Here is an 18,880-nt window from a genome sequence, read left to right as displayed (position 1 = left end):
AGCAAAGAATGTTTCCCTGACAAAATGAATTTATATCTGCTGAGAACAAATCAATAAAATTAATCTATTTTAGTCAATTAGAGAAAAGTATTGACATATAAATTAACCAGTATTTTTTATTTTATCCGTAGGCCTAATCAAAAAACTGTAAATGTACGTAAAACGTGAAGTTGCAGAATTTGCTCGTGAACAACCTAGTAGTGCGGGCCTGTAACTGTAAACAACATGGTTGTTAACCAGCCTTGCCAGAAGTGTATATCAAAACATGATTATAGAAAGTTGTCATTAAACTGACGAATTCGAGTTATTTATTTATATACTTTTCTATGAAATAATTAGATACCATGGGAAATGGTGTCAGCAGTAATCCAAGGGAAGGGGCACCTGCTAACCCTCGTTTAGTATATTCAGAAAATTTGTCGCACAATAATAAAAAGGTAGATAACATTTCTATATGTTCAAAATATGATATTAAAGGTAAATATGATTCTATGTGTAGAACATACAGTTTGTGCATTATAGCAAAATCAGATCTATTCGATTTCTACATAATATTTAAAAAATACCATGATATATGTTTCTGTATGCTTACAATGTGCAGAAAATACAACTTTGTTTATAAACTATTTGTAACGTTTAATACAATTGTATACAATGTTGAATGTGTAGAAAATGTTATTTATTATTTATTGTGTGTTGATTGTGTAATACACAATGTGTATGATTGAAGACATGTCTGTGGTTTCAGATTTATACAATGTATAGAAAATGTAACTATTTAAAAATGTATATAATTGTTCCCTACAATATACAGACAGGCAGATACTCACAATTTGTAATATTGTAATAGCAAATTCAAGGGACAAAATTAAATTGTGGGGAGAAAAAGTGCATGAATAGTCACTACTAAAAGGGAAGTATGTATACACATTCAGACCATACTCAATAAAGGGTTTTCAAATCAATCAACCCCAATTGAAGTTATGTTTAAAAGTTTCAGTTACTTTCTAAGCATTTCATGCCACAATTATTTCTCATGCATTGCCAGCTGACCACGAATCATACTCTTGCTTAAAGACCCATTTTAAATAATACTGCTTACAAACAGCAAAGGAAAGATTAATATACAAACACACTGTCAACATAAACAATCAGAAAAATAGATTTTTGATACCGAGTGTAGTTTTCTCTTCGCAATCTGCATTTCATGATCAAGACCCAATAAAAGGTTAGATTCTTAACCGACAGTATCCATATATAACAATATACTGGAAACTCAAAACCATTAAAAAGAGTGCTTTTTTTTTCATGCAGTATTTGAAATGAAGGGCTTTTAACACTGCTAAAGATTCTTACGTGCAAGCGAATTATTGAAATAAAATTGAACCATATGTTAGTCCCAAAATTACCTAGTTTGTGTCAAGTTGGCTTAATCTCTCTCTCTCTCTCTCAAATGAATTGTGTCTACAATTGAATCAACACTATGGACTATGGACATGGCAATTAAATAATAAATGAAACAATGTTTTATTTGCCAGCCAATGATTTTAGATGCCCCAGTATTAGTTGATGTTGATCACGGTTCTGTAAGATACAGATATGGTCCCTATACTGATGAACCTGTTGATAAACGAAAGAGAATAGAAAGACCTTATGCTGGAACAGAAACAGTGGATAAAAAGCATTATTTTTATCATGCTAGGTTAAAATCACAAGATATTAGTAAGTATTAGTGTTATTTCAAAATAACTTGACCTTTTTTTATTTGAACCAAAAATAAAATTATACATATTTTTAAGAGGGGACCACAGTGGTTTAGAGAGTAAGGTGCTAGCTCACTAATCAGGAGGCCCAAGGCTAGAATTATGATGCATAAGTATATTTTGCTTGGGCAGCATTATTGAATTTCTTTTACAGAAAAACACTTCTTTCATTATACTGCTGTTAGAATTTTTATTTTAAATGATGTAATATTTGAATATTTTCAGATGGCAATAATGAAGATGACTTTAAAAGACTTTATGTGACTAAAGGACCAGCTAAATCTAAACAGAAGTTTTTATATTATGTTTATGGTAAAGGTTTAGATGCTGAAGATGGATTAAAACTTCACCCTACTCAAAATAAAATAGACAGAAAAGATTTTGCCTGGCCAGTCACAAGAAATCAGAATGATTTATATTATTGTTTACATTTTTTACCACAAGGTAGGTACATGTATTGATATGTCCTCTACCTTAATATGAATAGATCATGGATAGATCAGTTATTGTCACCCCCAGCAATGAATTAGTCTACTCTTGCTATAATACCATTCTTAATTTGATAATAATTGTTATGAATCTGAAAATTTTCGTATTCAAATTGTAGATGAACCAGGAGATACAAGTAGTGGAAGTCAATTCCTATATGATATTCTTTAAAAGGGCATTATGGGAGATTATATAAAGAGTGGACTGTTCTCGCTATAATAGTTAAAAATTAGACAACGTAAATAGAACATGCCGAAAATTTCAGTCAAATTGCTCCACTCTGAACCGTCATATTTGTTTTTGAATTTTCAGCATAGCCTCGATCATCATTACTTAAGTCGGTACGATTATCCATTTATCGATTTAATTATTTTTCAAAAAATGTATTCCAATCCGCTAAATATCACAGGCTAGCGATGGCATCGGGAGTTAAATATAGTCTGGATAACTAAAATACATTTCAGACAGATTTGGCTCTTGCATAATGCGTGTTTAATTTTTTATCCCGCGTCGAACGAAATTAGGGAGAGATTTTGAACTGGGATCCGTCCGTCCTTCCATCCATCCGTCCTTCTGTCCCGGTTTTGTTTCCAGAGCATATCTCATAAACCATTCAAGATATCTTTCTGAAACTTTGTACACACTTCAACCTATTACATTAGTTGTGCCTTTTGCTATTTAGGAATTTCTGGAATTTATATTTTTTGTTTCCATGGAAACAAATTTTTGGTGTATAATTTTGTTTCCGGAGTATATCTCATAAACCATTCAAGATGTCTTTGTGAAACTTTGTGCACATATCAACCCATTAAAGTAGTTGTACCTTTTACTATTTAGGAATTTATATTTTTTGTGTTTCCATAAACAAATTTGACTTTTTGGTATACAATTTTGTTTCCAGAGCATACCCATTATCTGTTCAAGAAATTTTTTTGAACATCAAACTATTATAGTATTTTATATTCTGATGTACAAGCTTAATGTTTAACATACAGTAGCTGATTAAGGTAGACAAAGGTTGTTGTGCAAACCTTACAGGGAGTAGCGACCCTGCCTTGCTGAGCTACTCTGATCAGGGTATGAATCTTCTGACCAGTCCTAGAAGTTGTTTTTCTTTATGCCTTCTAAACAAGTGCAAGGGTGTGGGATTGTGATGACTAGTCATTTTGTTTTACTTGAATTTTAGAATCATTTTTGACCAATGTTTAGAACTATTGATTCTTTTTATTTCAGTTAAAAAATATTTTGTTTAAAGAAGTTTCTTAATGTATGAATAGTAAAATACATAAATATGAGAAAGGATACAAATTTTTTGAACAAAATGGCCTTTTGCATACTTTAATGCCTGTTTATATTTCTTATAATATAAAGCAGAGAAAAGTTATGAGTCAATTTTTGTAAAACTCGCATGGCTTTGTCATATGATCATAAGGAAGAACTGGCACATATCGTAGAAAATTGGCACTTATCAGTGATTATTTTTAGAGTTATTACCCTGGGGTCTAATTCATGAAAACTTACTCTAAAATATTTTAAGGACGAAGCTTTTTCATTGGTTGAGAGTTAAATTCCTACTGCAAGTTTTAGCTTTTAGCCAATGAAAAGGTGGCCTTTCTTTAAATATTTTAGATAAACTTTTGTGAATAAGGCCCCTGGCTACATAAAAGAGCCAAGTATTGATGAATTTTTCAAAACTTGCACAACGATGTGCACATAAACTGGCACATTTTTATACGCCCACATTTTCATGTGGACGTATATTGTTGTCGCCCCTGTCCGTCCGTCCACAATTTGTTTGTGGATTCTCTACAGGTCACAATTCCTGCACAACGATGTGCACATAAACTGGCACATTTTTATACGCCCACATTTTCATGTGGACGTATATTGTCGTCGCCCCTGTCCGTCCGTCCGTCCGTCCACAATTTGTTTGTGGACTCTCTACAGGTCACAATTCTTGTCCGATTTTTACGAAACTTGAAATATAGGTTTATCCCCAAAAGATCTCGGCTGCTTTCGATATTGGCATGTATCGGATCGAAACTTCATGGATTATGGCCCCTGTTTGTACGAAAAATCACGCTTTTAGCTTGTGGACCCTATAGAGATCACAATTTTTATCCGATTTTGTTGAAACTTGAAATGTAAGTTTATAACCCAAAAATCTCGGTTCCCTTCGATATTCGCGCAGATCGGACTGTAACTTCCTGAATTATGGACCCTGATTGTACAAAAAATTGCATTTTTAGCTTGTGGACCCTATAGAGGTCATAATTTTTATCCGATTTAAAAAAACGTATTATTATATCACCGTTACACCCTAAGGACGACTAAGTTCGAATTTCGTGAAAATCGGCCCAAAATTGACAGACAAAATGGCTGCCGTTCGTTCTCAAATAGCGTAAAAATATGGTATATCAAGGTTGTGGAGCCTATAGAGGTCACAATTTTTATCCGATTTTGTTGAAACTTGATATGTAAGTTTATAACCCAAAGATCTCGGTTCATTTCGATATTCGCGCATATCGGACCTTAACTTCCTGAATTATGGCCCCTGATTGTACGAAAAATCGCGTTTTTAGCTTGTGGACCCTATAGAGGTCATAATATTTATCCGATTTAAAAAAAACGTATTATTATGTCACCGTTACACCCTAAGGACGACTGAGTTCGAATTTCGTGAAAATCGGCCCAAAATTGACAGACAAAATGGCCGTTGTACGTTCTCAAATAGCGTAAAAATGTGGTATATCAAGGTTGTGGACCCTATAGAGGTCACAATTTTTATCCGATTTTGTTGAAACTTGATATGTAAGTTTATAATCCAAAGATCTCGGTTCAATTCGATATTCGCGCATATCGGACCGTAACTTCCTGAATTATGGCCCCTGATTGTACGAAAAATCGCCTTTTTAGCTTGTGGACCCTACAGAGGTCATAATTTTTATCCGATTTAAAAAAACGTATTATTATGTCACCGTTACACCCTAAGGATGACTGAGTTCGAATTTCGTGAAAATCGGCACAAAATGGCCGCCGTACGTTCTCAAATAGCGTAAAAATGTGGTATATCAAGGTTGTGGACCCTATAGAGGTCACAATTTTCATCCGATTTTGTTGAAACTTGATATGTAAGTTTATAACCCAAAGATCTCGGTTCATTTCGATATTCGCGCATATCAGACCGTAACTTCCTGAATTATTGTCTCTGATTATACGAAAAATCACGTTTTTAGCTTGTGGAACCAATAGAGGTCATAATTTTTATCCGATTTAAAAAAACGTATTATAATATCACCGTTACACCCTGAAAACAGCTGAGGTCGAATTTCATGAAAATCGGCCCAAAATATACAGACAAAATGGCCGCCGTTCGTTCTCAAATAGCGTAAAAATATGGTATATCAAGGTTGTGGACCCTATAGAGATCACAATTTTTATCCGATTTTGTTGAAACTTGAAATGTAATTTTATAACCCAAAGTTCTCGGTTCCTTTCGATATTCGCGCATATCGGACCTTAACTTCCTGAATTATGGTCCCTGATTGTTCTCTGTCCATCTCTTGAAAAATGTGGGCGTATCTTGCATGGCAACCGCTTGTTACAACTATTTACAGTCTTGTTGCCTTTGCCCTGGAAACCTTGTGAACAGTTCGCAAGAAAAACTATATTTATAAAATTTGTTTGTGTTATTCATATCAAAGTATGGAAAAGGCAGTAGAACCATAGGCATACGGTCTTGATGAATATGGTGGGGGGGGGTAGAACCTTAAATGCCCACAAAATTTCAGGTTAACAACGGCGGCACCTGTGGTCTGCGTGAGGCTAAGGAGCAGAGCTAACCGTGTAGCCCCCCCCCCACCAAAGAAAATGTGGAAAACTTGATGGCCACAAAGATGTTTTCCTGCTATTTCAGCCCGCAAGTACAGCAACTTCAAACTATGGTCTAATATAGTCTACCTTTGGTGGCTGACTCGGATTCCCATCAAGCAATTAATCTTTCACAGTCCACGTGACAGGATTCTTGAGAGAAAATTTTGAAATTTTAACTGCCACAACTGCTACTCCAGCCCATGAATGCAGCAACTTTATTGTGGTCCAATATAGCCTAACTTAGGTAGCTGACCTGAATCCCAAACAACCAATCAATCGTCGCAGGGTATGAGGGCTGGAATAGCAGTAACCTCAAAGTTTCCAATCGTTTTGCAACCAAAATCATGCTGATTTGAATTCCAGCCATCCAATCAGACTGTTGCAGCTGCGTTCACAAATAAATTTAATGTCCGACAAATGTAGCACAAAGTAAAGTGGCTCCAGACAAAATGTTTTAATCCATAGTTAATTCAGTACAAATTCATAGTATTCAATTAAAAGAAAAGTAAAATTAGTGTTTCATTAGATTTCGGGCACTTTATTTTGCCAACTAGATAAAATTATAATTTTTGTCTTCACTTTACCCGTCTGCCCGAAAAGTCAGATTGCACGCCTATGAATACGAACATTAACGCATTTGTGCAAATAAATTTTGAGTTATTGTCCTTGCTTCAAAAACTTAAATGACCTTCAGATATTGTGTTAGCATCAAATAATATTCCAAAAGTAATTTTTGTCTTTGACCAGAATTTCTATTTAAAATCTATGTCTTTAATACAGGTTAAAAAGTGCAGATCAATATTCTTGGTCTTTGTTTTTCATTATCCAAATATTTCTTCTTCTGTATGTAATGTATCTATATTGTTTGTTTTATAGACCAGGAATTGAAGACAGAATCAAGTGATGAAGATAAACTTATGTCAGAATTAGAATCTACTCCTGATAAATCTTCTATTGTGTAAGTATACATTTAAATTGTTGTCTCTAATTGAGATCAAAATTTCTAAATTTTAATTTTGGTGGAAACAATGTATTAGCCTACTGTTGTCAAATGCTACAGTATGTCCATCAGAAATTCTGGGATAAAATAATGAAGTATCTGCATATTTTTTATCTGCTTGGCCGAAATTGTAGACTCATGAAAAAATGTTTTTCTATTGGGCCAAAGTCATGAAGCCATTTGAAAGTCATTATATCATGGTGGCTTTAATTATGCTGCCACTTTCAATTTTGTTTATTTTAATCTAAAATTTTAATTTAATATTACTATGGACGAAAAATAAAAGAGGCATTCTTTATAGATTACAGATTAATGAAAATGACAAAATTTCTACATTGAAAGCTACACTAGCTGTAAAGTTATTGAAGGCTGCTAGTAATTTGCATGTTTTTGATAATAATAGGGAAATGAGGTGAGTGTATAAATGTACTATGTATAAGACATGTTATATGTAAAAAAAAAAAGAATTAAAATATTGAATGAATTTATAATATTTCTAACCTTTAAACACAGACAATAATTCAATGAAATATGCTACAGTCTTGATTTAATAAACCCTTTTACATGGACAGCAACATATTTTTGCCCCCCTGCCTTACTGGGGAAGCTACATTTACACATATCGCTTAAGCATCTGACCAGTGACCAGCCACTCACCGTTTAATCAATTGATAATTAAGATATAATATTTTCCTTGCATTGTGATACATACTGTTATTTTAGGGAGAGAGAGAGAGAGAAATGGGGTTTAATGTCTACTCAACACAAACTAGTTCATTTCAGGACTAACGTATGGTTTAATTTTTTATTTCAATAATTCGCTTGCGCGTAGAGTTCTTTAGCAGTGGGAGGAAACTGGAGGACCCGGAGAAAACCCACGAGGTTGGTCAGGCGACCCTACTCCTTGTCACCTACAACCGGGGATTCGAAACCATGCCAGTTGACTCAATGACAGGCCTTATGATATAGTGCGCACGTTACCATTCGGCCATCCACCCCCCCTCTGTTATTTTAGTATAAGAGCAGTTACCAGTAATTCACTAAAAAACTTAAATTACTAGTATTTCTTTCTACTAATACTATATTGTTTTGTTATATTCCATTCAATCAGTATAAATATGCATTAGGATGCTCAGATACAAAATCTAGCATTAACAAAACTAAAACAATCTGAGTTAATAAGTTACTGTAACCTATCTTCAAAATAATGTAGTGTATACTCTATGAATGAATTACTTTATAATTATCTTATTTACAGGAATGAAGATGTCATTGGTGATTTACGAGATGACAATCAAGAAAAGTTCAAGGTCTTCAAAGTTCAATTATTAAGAATCTGATTTAATGTTGATATTAAATTGAGAAGAGTAATGTTGATTGATAAATCTACTTGAACCTTTATACAAAACATGTATGAATTAAAAGTGATAAACTTAAATATAGCCAATATCTTGATAGGTGTATACGTAATATTTTATCAATTGTTATTTTGCTTTGAAATGAAAAATTATTTTTACAATTTTGCACTTTTGTATGGTAAGAAATGAATGATCATTTCACTCAATTTTACATTTAGTGTCTGCCGTCTTCCAAAGAAAGCAGGGGACTATTAAAATGGGTCTGTCTCTCTAGTGAAGATGTTCATTGGAATTTATTGACTGCATCCAGTCATGAGCTAAGAAAATTGATTTGTCAATGCTTTTGAACAAGGTAATTTTGAGTTAAGTGTTGAAACTTGGAGTATAGTTTTATCATAACAAAGCCTTGACCGCACCTGATAATTAGCGATTTTTGCACTGATTAAAGGTGCATTATGTAAGTTTAGATAAAGAGCTGACAGTTCTCTCTGTCATACTTAAAAAATAGATAATGAAAAGGGAATATGTAGAAAGTTTTCGGGGGGGGGGGGGCTGAATATACTTGGACCCCCCCAAAAAATTTACATAGTAGGCGCCAAACTCCTATTATTTACAACAATTATTAGGATTAGTTAAGATTCTATCTGTATAAAACCTGTACATATCCCAATATGGTTTACATTGCTAAAATAAAACACAGAGAGAATCATCCTGGAAACATGTGTGAAGTGAAACGTAACTGTGTTCCATAAAATTATGTCTAGTTAGTCTGTTAGTGTCAGTAATATTTTGTTAATTTTTTTCTGCCACTTATCAGAGTGAATCGCATGTAGGTATCCAAAAACATTATCGCCTAAACCAAATATTTATCGCCCGCTCAGCCAGCAACGTAACAATAATGCTTTGCACGCGGTGTCTTCGTAGACAGCATGGCCACATGGTGTTTGTTTATATTTTTTAGGGGTTTTAAAAATGGGTTAGGGTTAGGGTTGCGGACCCCCCCAATATATATTTCACAGCTACGCCTCTGGTTGCATAATGCCTGTTTAAGCAGAGTGATAAATAATCTGATTGCTTAATATTTTGTAAAAACACAAATGTCATCTATTTATTTTTGTATTAAGGTGGGGGACATCATTCTTTCTGGCGGCTTATTTCATTAAACATGCATTATGTAAGAGCCTATTGCATGACCTTTTTTTAGACCTGGAATGTTACATAAATTATTATAACAAGACCATACTCAACTCTCCATGCCATCGGATGCGTGCAGCAATATTTAATGGATTCAAATACGTTTTGTGGTGGATGAAATAACCGTAAAAATAGTTAATCAAGATTTTGTCTATTATCGTAACAGCAGTATTAATGACAATTGAGGTTAGCCTAAGATTAAATCGCCGATACCTTGGCTCAGAAAATTTGACTGAAATTTTCAACATATTTTCTTTTTGTTATCTATTTTCAACTATTATAGCTAGAACTGTCAGCTCTTTATCTAATCTTACCTAATGCCGCTTTAATATTTTCAAAAATATATGTTTAAAAATAATATATTTTAAATCAGTATTTCAAAAGTAAGTATTAAGGATTCTAATCGTCATTTGTGCGATTTTGAATCTTTTTCTGTAACATTATTGATCTCTAAAAGTGATTGAAAATTCCAAAAGTTGGTCAATTCTTTTCAGTATTTACAAAGATACGATAAATTAAAAAAAGTTGCAATGTTCGGCATCCTATTCAAAAGAGATGTAAACGAAAACTTTCAAAATTCAAACCCATGCATTTGAATTTTTTTTACGACCTCTTTTGTCCCTTTTGACTAAATGCTATGGCCATTTTGACTATTGATTATGGTTTTGAATGGTTTATGACCATATGTTTAGATTATTGAAGCTAAAGTCTTTTGATGGACATCTTTTTAATAATAATATTATGATTGAATCCAAACAAGAAGATTACCGATTCTTGATATTTTGATTTTGTTTTCTTCATCCATTATCAAACAATCAATCTGAGTAAATTTTAGCATGGAATAAGCTTGGGTGACTAATGATATATTTGGACTAAGAACATATTCAAACTAATTAATCTATCAAAAATTTGCTTCAAATCCATCTCAAAGCATTGTAGCCTATTTGCGAGGAAATACCCCAAGCTATAAAAAAATCTATTTTTAGAAGCCATGCTTTCTGGTAACTTGATTGAGAGAGGGTCTATGTTCAGAATGTATTTGTTGTTACTTACTGTCCATTTACCATTCATATTGAAGCCTAGGTAAATTCATGGATTGTCAGTCTGTTGTACATTTAAACCCATCAATGTCTCCCAAACCTCCTAACCATTCGATCAAGAAATAACAACCGCTCCCTAAGTTGAGCTGGCAGACAATAATCCATGGGGCTGCCAGTTAGTGATACCCTGATATTTTTGCCCAGTGCTTTCCCCACAGGTGTTTTTCAGGGAATCCAGTAATTTTCCTAGTAAGATGAGGCGTCTCTAGTTTCCATACTAAATTTGCCATACTGTTATTGGAAATAACTTTCCTATAAATGCTTTTGTGAGAATGAAACTTTAAGCACTGGTGATTTAATAAAGTCATATTTAGCAGCTTGAACAATAAATGGAATTGAAACCTGTTCTTGATTATATCTATTCTTTATATATTTTATAAACTTACACATTATAATGTAAAGTGCAATATAATATACCTATATGTGGTTATAAAAGTCTTAAAATTTGCCTGGTTGTTGGTTGTATTTTATTAATTATTTTAACTCAGTTTTCCGTGCAATAAATCTGCTTATTATTTTCATTTATTTACATAATTTACTTTCTAATAATATACACCTGTTTTGCATTTAAAGGGAAACCACACCAAATTTCGTATATTTATGTAAGAATTTTAAAACTGTAATTACAGTCTACTTACACTTATTTATGGCTAAAAATAACATTTAAAATACCTTTTAAAGGGGAAAAAATCACCAGGGACCAATTCTTTCAATGCAATGAAAAATGTAGAGTTTGTTATGAAATTATGTCTTTTGGCAAATCACAGTTTTAGTCTCAAAATGACCATAATTAAAAGCATTATTATACAAGGATCATAAGTTAGTCATAACACTCAAAAATTGCTTTATTGTTCAATTGGTAGTCCTTTTTTGCAAAGTGTAAAACAGAGCTCCTGTACACTTTGCATGTTCAAAGAGGCAATTATGCCACTACCCTGGCAAAAGGTTCTCCAGTGCTATACCTGTACACTTTGCATGTTCAAAGAGGCAATTATGCCACTACCCTGGCAAAAGGTTCTCCAGTGCTATACCTGTAATGATGATACAAGAACATATATTTGCAATATCATTTGATTTCACTTTTGTTCCAAAATGGCTGGCAGCTTTCCTTTAAATTCACCAGGAGATTTGTCAGTAAACCAAATGTTTCCATGATTATTATATATTCCAGTCATAGAATATCAACACCACCCTGTCTTCTTAAAAAGATGCCCAAAAAGCTAATCATTAAGACAGGTGGACACACCCGTCAACTGATTGTTTTGTTTGGTAAAGTACCAAATTATTGTTTTCTCAGTTGCCATAGATTTACTAAAAAACTACAAAATTTGACATGTATTTTTAGAGTACTTGTGATATCTCAATGAAATAACTAGACCTGGGCCGTGTTTAACGATAATATACGTGTAACGGTTTAGACGCACCCCCATGACTTTATACTGATTATTAAGCTACATTTGAACAGTATTATATTATTCTCTTGTTAGAGTGTTTCAGATCATTGCAACACACAATGCTTTCTTCAAATTGATTGTGTATAGGCCTTGAACATTATCTTCACTTAATTCCATCTGGATTTTCCGACGTGGTTTCCCCTTGTCAGTGGTGCAGAACGGAGGGCCTGACATTAGTGACAAGGACAGCTGTCTAGTCCTTCGGATGAGACGAAAAACCCGAGGTCCCGTGTATACATTGGAATGCACGTAAAAGATCCCTTGGCAGTTGGAATTCGATATAAGAGTAGGCGATAGTGCCGCTGCCCGGGCAAATTTTCCCTCATAGCACACTGTATGGCGTATGCCGTCTTCATTAGCCCAGTATAGGAGCAGAACAGTAGGACGTTAAACCCCATTTCATTTCATTTCATTTCATTTTACTTAATTCACCTGTTTATTTACAACATCGAAGACAGCGTAAGTGCTTTGTCTGGTGGTTAGATGGTTAAATACCGATATTTTTCTAATTTAGTCTACAGATATTCCACCGGGTTTATTAATTTATTTATTTCATATACTAAGGTATACATACATAAGTACAAATGCGATAATAATAATAATAATAAAATAATAATAAAAGATTACAATAATTTACATATATTTAATTAAATTAAAATATATATAAATACTCTCTTTAATCTCGTTTTTTTGGTCTTTATCACAGATTACACGAGAATGTTTCATAATTAACATGTCATGTATAGCCACAGCAGTTTGCAGGTCATTAACTTTATATTTGTTAGTGGTGACATTTACCATCCTACTTATTATTTCAGTTTTTTTCATTGAACACAATCAGACAACTTTGATAACAACTGATTTGGTAGGATTATATCAGATATCCACGCCTAGTGAATTATTAATAATATCTAGTCATGAGAGGATGTTGTTAGGGTAATTAAATTTTAATTTATTGGACTTAATCCTCCATGTAAAGTTTGTTGTCTCGTAATTTTTAATGACAATCACCAGTTTAATTTCAATGTATATATAATATACACCATTTTATCCACTAATACCCAAACTCCACCCCCGTGAATTCCAAGTGAAATACTTTTTATTTCCGTATAAGCAGCCGTAGAAAACGAAGTTAATGTTACTGCTGGAAGACCAGTGAACCGGGTGCTCTCACCACTCTGAAAATATAGATTTTCATGACTTGGCGAACTTAAATCAACACGTTCTTGAGTGGAGTCTGATTACTGAAAATATCTAGATGCGTTGTTTCTGTCCCTAGAAAACTAGCAAGATCAATGTCGATCGAATATGTTCTGTTTCGTCTCTATTCTGGACGTACATAATACAAACCCCAAATTGTCGGTTTACGCGACCATTATTGTAATTATGTGAAAATTTTATCTGTGTTCGAAGCCTATAGAAGGAATTCCTTAGAAATGAAGAAACCTAGAAATCACATTGTTTACAAAAAGAAAGATCAATGCAAGGTCAGGCAAACATCCGTTGAAAGGCGCCATACTAATAAACTTCTGATAAAATATGTAGAACTTTGTCTGATTACTGCGAAGAGTCAACAATAAATGCCCGCTTCTGGAATCGTTTCACTCCACTGCTTGATACATTCTCACAGCATTTTCATAGTTATGTGTTGACCATAATGGGTCTCATTTGTTTTAGTATACTGGAAAATAATTTATTATCTCTATTAGCATCGAACTAATTTTCATTAGGTTAAATGATCACAATCTAGTCGTTCATGTAAACATGTTTTTCAATTAATTGAAAATACAATGTAAATTGTCGAATCGAATTCCAATGACCAGGACTACCAACAAGGCCAGCGAAGCTTTTAATTTGTATAAAATAGGGTAGACAGCAGAAAGTGTTTTTGACTGAAATATCCTTCGTATTTTACCCGATAAATGGCAAACTATCACATTGAGCACTTAGTTGTCCAGATGTGCCCAAGTCGCCCATTTGTAACTTCAAGCTGCCATGTTTTTGGTTAAGATGGTAATTCTTTTCAATCAACGCCTTTTTCTGCCATCTGTGGCTGTATGTTTGCTTATTAACTTTTTAAAATTCTGTACTGAGCTCATTTAACAGTAAATGCATTAGAAATCAATCATTTATATTAAAGATACATCAGCTCTTTATGAGTTTGGTCCGATATGGTTAACGTTAATTTTCGATTTTGTCGTGATTTGAAGGGGATTTCATTCAATATCTACCAATTATTGCTGGGATAGGTTTTTAGATTGGGAGGAAGGGCAGGACGGGACATCTAACTGCAATATTTACTATTTGTATAATGAAGTTAAACGCCCTTTCTGAAAGAATGTACAGTTATTTCATAACAATCAACAAGCAATGTAATTTCGGACAGTATAATTTTGTTGGAATCGACTTTAAAATAGAAAGAAAATGGCCTCTATGCCAATCCTGCCCCAAATTTCCTATCGGCATAACTTTGTATGTGTATTTGAACATCCATTACCCAAATATATTTGTTTATTTTCGAGATAACTTGCAGGGAAAATAAGTGTGCTGACAGGCGTGCGTAATTCTTATCAATAATTAAACATCTAGTTGTAATGAATTATCGGAAGCCCAATGTTACATCCAGACCCATATTTATGCTGCACGAATGTTAGCATGATTAATACAGCTTATCCTTACAAAACAAGAATTGTTGATGTCCTGTAATCTTCAGGAATGTTCTTTGAAATTTCTATAGAAGAAAGAGAATTAATTCAATTGTCGATAAAAGAGCGTCTTATTTATAGCTCAAGAGATACAATCGTTTTTGTTTTACTTCGCATTCATTACGATCTAAACCCAAAGAATGATCAATAGTCGAATCAGAGCAAATAAACTTATAAACAGTTATTTTCGATCCAGTTTGATCTTCAAACACGATCTGTATATTCCCTCAGTTCTGTGCCTTTGCTTGACTTAGTCGATAAGCTTTGCACTGGATGAGATAGAACAACTTTGATCGTCACGAAATAGACATCATGCATCAGAATAATGTCTCCCTAAACATAGCTGGGTTTTAAGTGGAATAGATTTATTACACTGACTATATGAATTCCTGTTTTTACTAATGAAAACCAGGCGATAAAATAACAACTTGTTTTATTGCCTTTAAAAATTGTCGTCTGGGTGTGTACATCCGGTTGTAAGGCCATGGAATAGTTCAGTATGTTGCTTGAAACACGTATGACAAAAACATGGATTTTTCTACTTAACCACAAAAATACTGATACACGAATTTATATATTTAGTTTCCATGACACAACACAAAAAGTAATACTCATGTATTCCTGTCTTTTCTCTAAATGAAAACATGTTTTTGTCGCCTGCACCCGAAACGAAGTGGGGGAAAAAAGAACCTAACGGGTTTTTTTTATTTTTCTATGGACTAGCAGAAAATTGTATCTTAATCATTAGTCAACTTTAGGACAGACATAGAAAAACTATTTTTGGTTCTGACTAATCAAAACTTCTACGGATGTTTATTCATCGATTGAAACCCGTGGGCTGAAAAGAAAATTATTTCACGCTATACATGTACTGTACTTGGAACTACACTTTTTATATCAATTGGTGTAAAAATCTGATTGACATAACCGAATCTTAAATCCATGCGCGGACGCTTCTTCTACGGTTGGCACGTCTGAAGCGATTGAATAATTCCCAAACATTTTAGATATAACCAAGGTGTCGCGAACCACTCCGTTCTATTTCCTGTATTACATTTTAATAACCCAATTAATTAATGATTGATAACGTTTTATGATTAAAAAGATTGTCCACTTTCGAGGCACTAATTTCCTCATTCATATGATTTAAAAAGTGCCAAATGCGATCGGCATGGTAGTTCCCTGCATATTTTATACATTTCTCATCCACCTGGAATACAATTTGCTGATAATGGGCCCACAGTCACCGAGAAATTAAGCCGAATACGCTTCGAGAAATCGATATTAGGTTGTTTTTGTTATGTAATATTTTTTTCGACTTTTATTACCAGGACTTGGATGGGTCGGAACCCCAATCTGTATTATAGAGGGACATATTAGAAGAAAGTAGGGGCCTATTAATATGGGTATGCCTGTCTGTGACCTTTTTGGGACACAAAGCTTAGTTTCTAATTGAGCTAGAATGCCCAAACTTGGTGTAGGTGTTTACTGGGTGAATGCCGTGACTGATTCTATAATGAACATTTTCTGCTTAGGCCAAGTAAAGATGAGCAATTTTATTGGTCGATGTTTCGTGACAGATAGCTTTGATTATACTTTGTATAAGTAAGGGTGGTGAAATTTCGCCTATATTTTCATTACATCAATATCTTGACGGAGTACGATAACGAACATTTTCTGATCAGGTTTAGCAGAGTGATTAACAATTTGATTGGTCGAGACCTTCGAGCACCATTACTAATTAGGTGAGAGTGGTCAGTCATGATGTATTCATTACATCAATACCATGACTACGTTTTTTGTAAAAATACTTCTTATGAGAAAAGTGTCACGGTCGTGTGCATTCAAAGGGCGGGATAATGATATAAAAGACATGATATCACAATTAATGCTTTGCATCGATGAAATTTAATCATAATGTGATCGTATTAATTATAAAAATTATCATCACCCCTCCCGCAAACATTCCTAGATCCATCCCTTAGGGCTAAGCAGAGATAAACAATTTGATTGGTCGATGCTTTAGGGACTCGGTAATTTCGTTTCGAATAATAATTGAGCGAGAGTGGTGGATGGAACTTGGTAAATAGTTTCACAACATCGACAAAATGAACAGCTATAGGCTAAGCATTTAGATTGGTTAATGCTTTACAAAAAGATAAATATACAATTAATTAATCTGTCATCTGTTTATTATAGGGGACATCAGCCCCACTCCTGACTTTTTTTTTATTACAGTCTTATAAATTTGACTGCTTGTATCGAATTGAGTAAGTCGGAATTTAAAACGCCCTGCATGCCGATCTATAATAGAGGGAATTAATAGCTAAATAAAAACTGATACTAACCACGCAATGTAAATTTTTTTGATTACAGCGCTTTGATTTATTTGGCTGTTGTTATATAAATTAAAGGATAGCGTCGATAAATCAATGTAAATTATGATTAACTGTATTATTTACGTGTATTTAGAGTACGGATCATTAATTCATTGATTACTACAAGGTTTTATTATTCACAGCATGCCATGGTTGCTGATTAAACTTGGTTTTTGTCGTCTGTTTCTCGTCGCCATATCACCCTTGACAGATCACATTGCCCAAGCCGTGTGAAGATGACTCAACAAGATAAATTTTATGAACCATGGTTTAACGTCCTTATCTGTTCTGCTCCGATTGGGCTAAAGAAGACAGGCATACGCAATACAGTGTGCTATGAGGGAAATTTTACCCGGACAGCGGTGCTACGGCCTGTTCTTATATCGAAATCCAACTATTATATCAAGGGTTTTTCTTTTACGGACACTCCAGTGTGTGCATGGCACGTTGGCTTTTTGTCCGATCCGAACGACTATACATTGTCCTTAGACAGTCACTCTGTCCAGCAAGTTAGACTTGCAGGTCTACAGCCGATGTTATATTGAGAGCGCTGGGATACATATTTATAAAGGACAGTATCATGGGACTTTTTACGGTGAGGGGGGGGGGGGCACTTTTGGTTAACTGCACTGACAAAAGAGTTGTTTTACTGTCTGGACCATATAATACCATTTACATGACTGACTGTCACTAATACAAAATATATCTCTCCTATTTTAAAGTACCCCCCCCCCACACACACACACCCGCTACCTTCGCGCATCAATCAGGGTGTGGTATACATGTATTATGGATGTATTTTTTCCCTGCATAATAAAATCATCGAGGGCAGATTAAATCTTAAGGTACGTCATAAACAGGATAGCTTACTTGTTAAGACATTATAGGTATTTTGGTTTATGATGTAATTTATAAATTATAAGGTCTCCGGGTACAGTGGGCAGAAAATTTCTAAATTATTCTGCAGAGAGGGAAAGGAATAATGAGAACCATCTGATGATATGTAATCAACACGTAAACAACAGGCACCCGGTATCAGCATTGATGTGTTGGATATTGTCAATTTCAGTTCGCTATATTAATGTCATTATAATGGGTCATCTGGTTGCTAACAACAACCGTTCTCCCTTTATTATCCCAGGACATTAGTTCAACCATGTGCGTGTCAAATAATATTGTCACTTTCCATATTTACACCCTTTTAAAATAATATCTGGCAGCAGGTCCTGATCAAATTCCTTGATGGCAAAACAACGCGGTGATAAATTAAGACCTTGAGCATCTGAAGTTACTTCCACAAATTGAGATGTCAAAAGATGTTTTGAAAAACAAAAATATTTAATTGTTTGACAAATTGAGATGTCAAAAGATGTTTTGAAAAACAAAAATATTTAATTGTTTATTTATTTCATGTACATATATAAGTTTAAATATTTAGGTAAATATCAAATACAATAGAATTGAGATATATATTTTGGTATAGTTAAATTAATAATTTTCTTTTTAAAAAAAAATATAGAAAAAATATATATAAATTATATAATAATGATAAAAATATATAATTTG

General features: G+C 33.8%; 1 protein-coding gene across 1 annotated transcript; it reads left to right on the top strand.

Annotated features, from left to right (window-relative positions):
• The first annotated feature begins 206 nt into the window (after positions 1–206).
• On the top strand, positions 207–11,225 carry LOC126818729 (uncharacterized). The gene is made up of 6 exons (XM_050546273.2): positions 207–437; positions 1,539–1,722; positions 1,989–2,207; positions 7,002–7,083; positions 7,427–7,537; positions 8,384–11,225. The coding sequence occupies exons 1-6, from the start codon at positions 345–347 to the stop codon at positions 8,463–8,465; spliced, it is 771 nt and encodes a 256-aa protein (XP_050402230.1). The 5' UTR covers positions 207–344; the 3' UTR covers positions 8,466–11,225.
• The last annotated feature ends 7,655 nt before the right edge of the window (positions 11,226–18,880 follow it).

The sequence above is a fragment of the Patella vulgata genome, chromosome 4, assembly GCF_932274485.2.
Source record: "Patella vulgata chromosome 4, xgPatVulg1.2, whole genome shotgun sequence".
In the NCBI taxonomy this organism is placed as follows: domain Eukaryota; kingdom Metazoa; phylum Mollusca; class Gastropoda; family Patellidae; genus Patella; species Patella vulgata.
The sequence above is the reverse complement of the archived record's forward strand: the minus strand, read 5'-3'. Positions and strand labels throughout refer to the sequence as shown.

Bases quoted from the DNA above. Each gene is read 5' to 3' on its own strand.
- LOC126818729 (XM_050546273.2), top strand. From the start codon at position 345: ATGGGAAATGGTGTCAGCAGTAATCCAAGGGAAGGGGCACCTGCTAAC. The intron at 1,723-1,988 runs GTAAGTATTAGT...GAATATTTTCAG, and splicing joins GTTAAAATCACAAGATATTA to ATGGCAATAATGAAGATGAC. The intron at 7,538-8,383 runs GTGAGTGTATAA...TCTTATTTACAG, and splicing joins GATAATAATAGGGAAATGAG to GAATGAAGATGTCATTGGTG.